This window comes from Sapajus apella, unplaced genomic scaffold (genome assembly GCF_009761245.1).
Source record: "Sapajus apella isolate SASKATOON/1434 unplaced genomic scaffold, GSC_monkey_1.0 scaffold95, whole genome shotgun sequence".
NCBI lineage: Eukaryota > Metazoa > Chordata > Mammalia > Primates > Cebidae > Sapajus > Sapajus apella.
Genome location: NW_022437035.1, coordinates 5,854,528 through 5,863,762, shown reverse-complemented (window position 1 = coordinate 5,863,762; position 9,235 = coordinate 5,854,528). Strand labels below are relative to the sequence as shown.

The 9,235-nt window shown below is 47.1% G+C and overlaps 1 protein-coding gene across 1 annotated transcript in view; it reads right to left on the bottom strand.

Moving 5' to 3' along the window:
• Positions 1–6,775: 6,775 nt before the first annotated feature.
• Positions 6,776–9,235, bottom strand: part of NEFH (neurofilament heavy) — an 11,649-nt gene continuing 9,189 nt past the window's right edge. Inside the window, exon 4 of the mRNA XM_032256788.1 lies at positions 6,776–8,961. Coding sequence (XP_032112679.1) covers positions 7,362–8,961 — 1,600 coding nt within the window. The 3' untranslated portion in view covers positions 6,776–7,361. The remainder of the gene's footprint in view (positions 8,962–9,235) is intronic.

Here is a 9,235-nt window from a genome sequence, read left to right as displayed (position 1 = left end):
CCGCCGCCTGGGTTCAGGCAATTCTCCTGCCTCAGCCTCCTGAGTAGCTGGGATTACAGGCACGCACCACCATGCCCAGCTAATTTTTTGTATTTTTAGTAGAGACGGGGTTTCACCATGTTGACCAGGATGGTCTCGATCTCTTGACCTGGTGATCCACCCGCCTCGGCCTCCCAAAGTGCTGGGATTACAGGCTTGAGCCACCGCGCCTGGCCTAATTTTTGTATTTTTATTAGCGACGGGTTTTCACCATGTTGGCCAGGATGGTCTCTTTCTCTTGACCTCGTGATCTACCCGTCTCGTCTTCCCAAAGTGCTGGGATTACCGGCGTGAGCCACCGCGCCCGGCCAAGACTAAGTTTTTAAGTTGGCTTTTGATAGATCTCGTTAGATTGCCTTCCTGGAAGATTTTCATTCCAAGCATTAGTTCCAGAAAGTTCAGGTTTCTCTGCATAGCTGCTAACGCTGGGTATTATAATTCCTTTGGATCTTCTGCTACGCTTACTCCATCCACTGTGGACATTTGTCATTACCAGTGTCCAGGATCCACTCCTTTTTCTCCTGGTAAAAGTACTTCTATTTTTCTTTGGGAAACTCCCCTCTCAAACTCTCAATTTCAGGCTGAGGGGTCTGACATATTCCCTAGCTCCAGGGATGAGCAGGTGAACTCTGTCAAGCTCATGTGTCTCGTGCATTGGCTCAAGGAGGATCACATGACCCTACCAGCCAATGAGAAACAAACCCGGAACTTTTCCTGGAATATTGAACTAGAGTTCTTTTTCTCCCGAGTTTGCTAACTTGGTAGGATATAAGCCTAAAGCTTCTGGAGAACACATGGACATATTCTGCCTGACAGTAAAGCCTATGCAAAAGGAAGCAGGTGAGAGATGGAGAAATGAGTGACAACTTCCTAGGGAACATCATTTGAGAGTTCCCCTCGATCCAGCCACTCCTGAAGCAATTCAACCTTTTTTTTTTTTTTTTTTTGAGACAAAGTCTTGCTTTGTCCCCCAGGCTGGAGTGCGGTGGCACAATCTCGGCTCACTGCAACCTTCACCTCCCAGGTTCAAGTGATTCTTCTTCCTCAGCCTTCCAAGTAGCTGGAATTACAGGCGTGCACCACCACACCCAGCTAATTTTTGTGTTTTAAGTAGAGACGGGGGCTTTACCATGTTGGCCAAGCTGGTCTTGAACCCCTGACCTCAGGCGATCCTCCCACCTCGGCATCCCAAAATACTGGAATTACAAGCGTGAGCCACTGCGCCCAGCTGTGATTCAAACTTCTTGAACTCCTTGGTTATGTGAGCTAATATATTTATCATCAGCAGCAGCATAAGTAAGTATTTTGCTCAAACTAGTTTGATTCTGTTTTGATCACTTGCAACGGAAATAATGCCGATGATGTGGGGTGCAGTGGTTTACACGTGTAATCCCAGCACTTTGGGAGGCTGAGGTGAGTGGATTGCTTGAGCTCAGGAGTTCGAGACCAGCCTGGGAAACATGGTGAAACTCTTTCTCTACCAAAAATACAAAAATTAGCCATGCTTGGTGGTACGCATCTGTGGTATCAGCTACTTGGGAGGCTAAGACAGGAGAATTGCTTGAGCCTGAGAGGGGTAGGTTGCAGTGAGCCAAAATGGCACCACTGCACTCCAGCCTGGGCAACAGAGCAAGACTCTATCTCAAAAAATAAATATGCCAGGCACGGTGGCTCACGCCTGTAATCCCAGCACTTAGGGAGGCTGAGGTGGGCTGATCACGAGGTTAGGAGTTCAAAACCAGCCTGACAAACATGGTGAAACCCTGTCTCTACCAATAATACAAAAATTATCTTGGCATGGTGGTGTGCACCCGTAATCCCAGCTACTCAGGAGACTGAGGCAGGAAAATCACTTGAACCCAAGAGGCAGAGGTTGCAGTAAGCCAAGATCATGCCACTGCACTTCAGCCTGGGCTACAGAGCGAGACTTCATCTAAAAAAAAAAAGAAGAAGAAAGAAAAATAAATATATAAATAAATAACTGTAGGTTTTCTAAGTAAGGGTCACCCAGGGAAACTATTTTATTTGAGACAGGGTCTCCGTCTGTTGCCCAGGGTGGAGTGTAGTGGCTTCATCAGAATTTGCTGCAGCTTCAAACTCTCAGACTCAAGCTATCCTCCCATCTCAGCCTCTGGGACTACAGGCACAGGCCACCATGGCCAGCCAATTTTTATTTATTTTAGTAGACATGAGGTCTCACTATGTTAGCCAGGCTGGTCTTGAACTCCTGGGCTCAAGCACTCCGCCCACCTCAGCCTCGCAAAGTGCTGGGATTATAGGCATGAGCCACCACATCCAGCTAAGATGAGTATTTTTGATCAGTCACATATCCCTTTGTCCCTTTCCCCATCTTTACCATTTACTTAGCTTACTTTTTGGTATAATCCATGTTCGTTGCTTTTGTTACTATTAGGTAAATACTGTTACCTGTTGAATCAGCTAGTATATAATAATTACACTTATTTTTACATATAATTTTTTATTTCTCCTGAGGTTAATGTTTGCCTCCCTTTTATTATTTGTTTTGTTGTCTTTGAAATTGACTAAATATTCCCACAGTCTCCAGCAGTTCAATAAAAGACTTTTTCTTTTTTTTTTTCGAGATGGAGTCTTGCTCTGTTGCCCAGGCTGGAGTTCAGTGGCTCAGTCTCGGCTCACTGAAACGCTGCCTCTCAGGTTCAAGCAATTCTCCCTGCCTTAGCCTCCCACGTAGCTGGGACTACAGGTGAACACCACCATGCCTGGCTAATTTTTGTATTTTTAGTAGAGATAGGATTTTACCATGTTGGCCAGGCTGGTCTCAAACTCCTGACCTCATGATCCACCCACATCTGCCTCCCAAAGTGCTGGGATTATAGGTGTGAGCCACTGTTCCTGGTCCAGTGAAGGACTTTCAATTCAATTTTACCCATGTTCAATCATGTTAATAATTTGTCAGTTTTTTTTCTCAGAACTTCCCCTCTTCCCCCAGATTCACTCCAATCTGGATAGAGACTGCACAGCCATTGTCCTTCAGTTTCTCTGTCATCAACCTGAAGAGTCCCTTCTGTCTTATTTGTGTAGCCCGTTTTCTGTATTCCCAGAGTTTGTTTCCTGGTTTATGCTCACTTTTTGTTGAAGCATGTCCTCCAGTAATTTATGGGAAGTAATTTTTGGGGACTTCTTAAGCCTGAAATTGTCCTTTTTCTACCCTCATGCTTTATTTATGATTTATCAGTATAGGCTTCCAAGCAGTGTCCACCATGGCTGCTGAGAAGTTTGGGGCCATTTTGATTCTTGACCCTGCTTTTTCTTCCCTCTCTCTGGAAGCTCTTAGGAGTCTCTCTACCCTTGGGTTCTGAAATGTCAGGTCCAATGTATGTGGTTCAGATGGGCTGACTCCATTCCTGGATCTGGAGTTGGGCATGTGACCCAGCAGGTCCAATCAGTGTGTTCCATCCTCCCTGGCCACAGCAATTAATTTCAGGATGGGCACATGACCCAATCTGCCACTGAGACTTACTTCTCACACTTTGATTTGGACTGGTATGAACAGAATTTGTTTTGTACCTGGAAGAATATAAGCCTATCATAGCTGAGGATCTCCATGAAGAGAAGGCCTTTCTGAAAGAGAAGTTTAGTTATATCTATTTCTGTGTAACAAATTACCCAAAAACTTGATGACTTCAAACAACAAACATTTATTGTTATCCAGGCACGCTTAGCTGGGTGACTCTTCCTTAAAGCCTCTCACAAGGCTGCAATCAGGGTGTTAGTTGGCCTTGCAGTCTCATCTGATGGCTCAGCTGGGAAGAATCTGCTTTCATTCACACTCATGTGGTTATTAGCAGAATTCAGTTTCTTGTTGAATTTAGGACCTCGGTTCCTTACTGGCTGTTGGCCAAAGGGCTCCTTCAGTTCCTTACCATGAGGGTCTCTCCTTAGGGCAACTCACAACATGGTAGGTGGCTTCCATCAGAGTGAGAGCAAGCAAAACAGAAGCCAGAATCTTCTTGTAAACTACTCATGGAAATGATATTCCATCATTTTGCCATATGCTAGTCATTAGAACAAATTACTAGGTCAGGCCTACATTGAAGAGGAGGGGATTACAAAACAGCATGAATAACAGGAGGTGGGAATTGTTAGGAACCATTTTATTATATTAATTTTTAATTTATTTCTTAGAGACAGGGTTTTGCTCTGTCACCTAGGCTGGAGTACAGTGGTAGCAATCATAGCTCTCTGCAACCTTGAACTCCTGGGCGCAAGCAATCATCCTGCCTCAACCTCCTAAGTAGCTATGACTCCAGGCATGCACCACCATGCCAAATAGTTTTTGTTGTTGTTTAATTTTTTGCAGACAGGGTCTATGTTGCCCAGGCTGGATTCAAACTCCTGGTGTCACGCAATCCTCCTGCCTCAGCTTCCCAAAGTGCTGGGATTACAGGCGCCTGGCCATTGGAGCCATCTTAGAGGAGGCCTATCACAGAAGCCAATATTGAGGTAAACAGAACTGAGAGCCAAGACGTGACCAAGTCTGGTGACTTCACTTCAGCCCTTGAATGTTGCTTTTAGGTTTTGTCACTTGCAATATTCTGAAATGTGCTAGAATGACTGCCCAAACATTAGGGGGAACAATTCATACCCATTTGCCCAGGACTTTCTTGGTTTTAACACTGAAGGTCCTATATCTTGGGAAACTCCTATATCCCAGGTAAATTGGGACAGTTGACACCTGACACAGTAGTCATTTGACGACCAAAATTAAACCAATGAAGCACCAAAGCAGCTTGCTCAGGATTCTGTGGCATGGTACTATAGAAAACATGGACTCTGGAGTAAACTTTGGATTCAAATTCTGACACTATCACTAACTAGCTGTGTGGCTCTGGGCAACTCACCTCACCTGTTTTCTCACCAATAAAATAGGCATCCGAATCTCTACGTTGAAAAATGCCCATGTGGACTGGAGGGAATTTATGTAAAAACATGGTTATCTCAACAAATGGTACTTTTCATCATTATAAGTATTTTGAGGTTCTCAACTAACTGTAACTTTTTTCAGACAAGACACATGGGAATTTCCTGGGTCTTAGATCCCAGTTTGATATTCAGATGCTGTAGCTATGTGCCAGGGCCTGTGGAGGTCCATCTGATTTCCCTAGGGCAGAGCTGCTAGAAAAATAATGCTTAGGTTTTCATAGAGTCATTGGGCATGTTTGATAATGCAGAGCCAATCAATCAAAGCCATTTCTCTGTGTGTGTGTTTTTTGGAGAAAAGGTCTCACCCTTTCACCCAGGCTGGAGTGCAGTGTGTGATCATAGCTCACTGCAGCCTTAAACTCCTAGGTTAAAACGATCCTCCTACCTCAGCCCCTAGTAGCTGGGATCACAAATGTGTGCCCCCATACCCAGCTGATTTTCTATTTCTTTTTTTTCCTGTATCGCCCAGGCTGGAGTGCAGTGGTGCAATCTCGGCTCACTGCAACCTCTGCCTCCCAGGTTCAAGCAGTTCTCATCCCTCAGCCTCCCAAGTAGGTGGGATTACAGGCGTCTGCCACCATGCCCGGCTGATTTTTTTTTTTTGAAATGGAGTCTCACTGTTGCCAAGGCTGGAGTGCGGTGGCGCAGTCTGGCTCACTGCAACCTCCACCCCCCTCAGGTTCAAGTGATTCTCCTGACTCAGCCTCATGAGTAGCTGGAATTACAGGCACCTGCCACTATGCCCAGCTAACTTTTGTATTTTCAGTAGAGACGGGGTTTCACTGTGTTGGCCAGGCTGGTCTCGAACTCCTGACCTCGTTATCCACCCATCTTGGCCTCCCAAAGTGCTGGGATTATAGGTGTGAATCACTGCGCCTGGCCTGTTTTTTTTTTTTTTTTTTTTTTTTTTTTTGAGACAAGAGTCTTGCTCTGTCACTCAGGCTGGAGTACAGTGGCACAATCTTGGCTCAGTGCAACCTCTGCCCTTCTGAGTTCAAGTCATTCTCCTGCCTCAGGCTCCCAAGTAGCTAGGATTACAGATGTGCACCACCACACCCAGCTAATTTTTGTTTTTCAGTAGAGATGGAGTTTTGCCATGTTGGCCAGGCTGGTCTTAAACTCCTGACCTCAAGTGATCCACCTGCCTCAGCCTCCCAAAGTGCTGGGATTACAGACGTGAGCCACTGTGCCCAGCCAATTTTTGTGTTTTCAGTAGAGACAGGGTTTTACCTTGTTGGCCAGGCTGGTCTCAAACTCCTAACCTCAAGTGATCCACCCGTCTCGGCCTCCCAAAATGCTGAGATTACAGGCGAAAGCTACCATGCCCGACCCCAGCTAATATTTAAAAAAAAAAACACAACTTTTTTTGAGATGGAGTCTCACTATGTTGCCTAGGCTGCCTGGGCTCAAGTGATCCTCCCACTTTGGCCTCCCAAAGTGTTGGCCTCATTGGCATGAGCCATCATGTCCTGCTGGAGTGTGTACTTTTATAATGTTCCCAACTGATGCTGATGAAGGCAGTCCACAGACCACACCGAGAAACCAGACACCAGGCCACCTGTCTACAGGTCATAAAAATAAAGCCCCTAGCACACGCCTGCTACATGGTTTGTGCCCAGGAAATAGCACCAGAGAGACCATGCAAGTCGCTCTAGACCCACAAGAGAACTGATGCTCGCTCAGTCCTATGCAGTCTTGGGTGTCACATACAGATCTCCCCTGCTCTGCCCCTAGCCTTCCCAGGGGAAGAGAATAAATAACAGTGGCAACATTTTCATTTTATAAGCACTTGGTTTTATTGCACAGAAGCAATTGAAAGTGGACTCCAGTGGAAAGTGCGCCCTGGCATAATTCAGTGGCCAGTGCCCAGCCCCACCTCGGTCGCTCCTCCAGAATAGAGCTCTGGGCAAGGGCTTGACCACTCCTTTGGAGAACAGAAGGCATTTGGGAATAGGTTAAGACATCTCAAGCATAATGTGTTCTAACTGCTCATTCATTATTGCGGTCATCTGTCAGTTGCACATAGAGGCAATAAATGCACTTATTTGGAAAGAGGGGCAGTTTTTATAGTCAAGTGTTTAAGTGTGGCATTCGGCATATATCACATTCAGCTACATAAGCTATCATAACTTAATTGTCCATCACCTGGGGAGGGTGTGGGGGCAGGGGGCTGGGAGTGCCCTCTCTTGCTAACGTACTGCTAACAGGAATTCCTGTTTGAAGAAGGAGGCCCCGTCATCTTAGCAGTTTCTTCTTACATAAAGAGAGAAAAAGTGAAAATTATGTTACTCTGATCCTTGAGCTCCGGGGCCCTTCTGAGTTTCTTCGGCTGCTCCGGACATTTCTTTCTCCCTGCTTTACTTCCCCTTGGCGGCTTTGTCTTCTGCGGCCTTCTCTGGAGGCCTGCTGTCTTTTTGGTCTGTGCTGGAGGATTTTTCAGCCTTTTCCGCCTTCAGTTTGCTGGGCTCCTTTGAGAGGGTCTTGTCATCCTCCTTGGCTTTGGCCTCTGTCTTGGGTTTCTCATCAGGCTTCTTGGCCTCGGTGGCCTTCTCCTCCTTGCTGTCTTTTTTCTCCGGTGCTGCCGCGGCCGCCTCCTTCTCTGCTGGTTTGCTGGGTTCCTTGGCCTTGGCATCATCTGTCTTCTCTTTGGGTTTAGCGTCTTCCTTCATCGCCGCCTTGGCAGGAGCCTCCTTCTCTGGGGTGGCTGCCTTTTTCTTATCTTCAGCCTCTTCCTTTTTGGCTTCGACTTTGGATTCTTTGGGCTTTTCAACGGCAGGTTCCTTCTTTTCCACCTCAGGCTTTGCAGCCTCCTTCTTGGGTGCCTCCTCTTTCTTGCTGTCCTTCTCCGTTTTTGGTGTGGTGGGAACTTTCTCTTCTTCTGCCTTCTTTGGGGGCTCTTTGACTTTCACCTCCTGGGGCTTCTCCTCCTTCACTGGGGACTTCACCTCTTCCTTCTTTGGGATCTCCTTCTCAGGGGCCTTGGCATCCTCCTTCAGGGGAGACTTCGCCTTCTCTGGGGACTTGACCTCCTCCTTGACGGGGCTTTTGGCCTTTTCGGGGGATTTGTCTGCAGGGGACTTTGCTTCCTCCTTTGCTGGGGTCTTGGCTTCTGGAGACTTCACATCAAGAGTCTTGGCCTTCTCAGGGGACTTTGCTTCTTCCTTCACTGGGGACTTGGCCTTCTCAGGGGACTTTGCTTCTTCCTTCACTGGGGACTTGGCCTTCTCGGGAGACTTGACTTCAGCTGGAGATTTTGCTTCTTCCTTCTCTGGTGACTTGGACTTCTCGGGGGACTTGGCCTTTTCAGGGGACTTGACCTCAGCTGGAGATTTTGCTTCTTCCTTCACTGGGGATTTGGCCTCAGCCGGTGACTTTGCCTCTTCCTTTGCTGGGGACTTGGCCTTCTCTGGAGACTTGGCCTCTACTGGTGACTTTGCCTCTTCCTTTGCTGGGGACTTGGCCTTCTCTGGAGACTTGGCCTCAGCCGGTGACTTTGCCTCTTCCTTTGCTGGGGACTTGGCCTTCTCGGGGGACTTGGCCTCAGCTGGAGATTTTGCTTCCTCTTTCTCTGGGGACTTGACCGCAGCTGGTGACTTTGCCTCTTCCTTCGCTGGGGACTTGGCTTCCTTCTCTGGGGATGCAGCCTCTTCTGCTGGGGGAGACTTTGCTTCTTCTCCCCGTTCTGCCTCCTCCTCTTCAGCCCCTTCTTCCTCCTTGCCCTCCTCCTCTTTGGCCTCTTTCTCCTCTTCTTCAGTCACTTCTTCAGTAACTTGGGTCTCCTCTGTCTGTTCCTCCACAATCACAGTTTCTTTCTCAGACTTTTCTACCACTTTGATCTTCTCTTCACTTTTGACCTTTATGTGAGTGGACACGGAGGGAATTTTGGGGAGTCCTTCTGCAAGTGAGAAAGGAATTGGGCCAAAGCCAATCCGACACTCTTCACCTTCCAGGAGTTTTCTGCAGGATGCATAATGGAACACATTACTATAAACCCAGAACAAATTTACTGCTTGGGTTCTTCCTAGATTATCCTGAAGGTCATTGACATCAAATGATATGGATTTTGGTGGAACAGGAATATGAACAGTGGGCACTCTGAGACTGGAGAAGGTCACTTGGCAAATCATCCCAGTGACCACCCAGAGTGTGTACCCCAGTGGGACTGGTCTTTTTTTTTTTTTTTGAAACAGGGTCTCACTCTGTTGCCCAGGCTGGAGCAAAAACAGGGTCT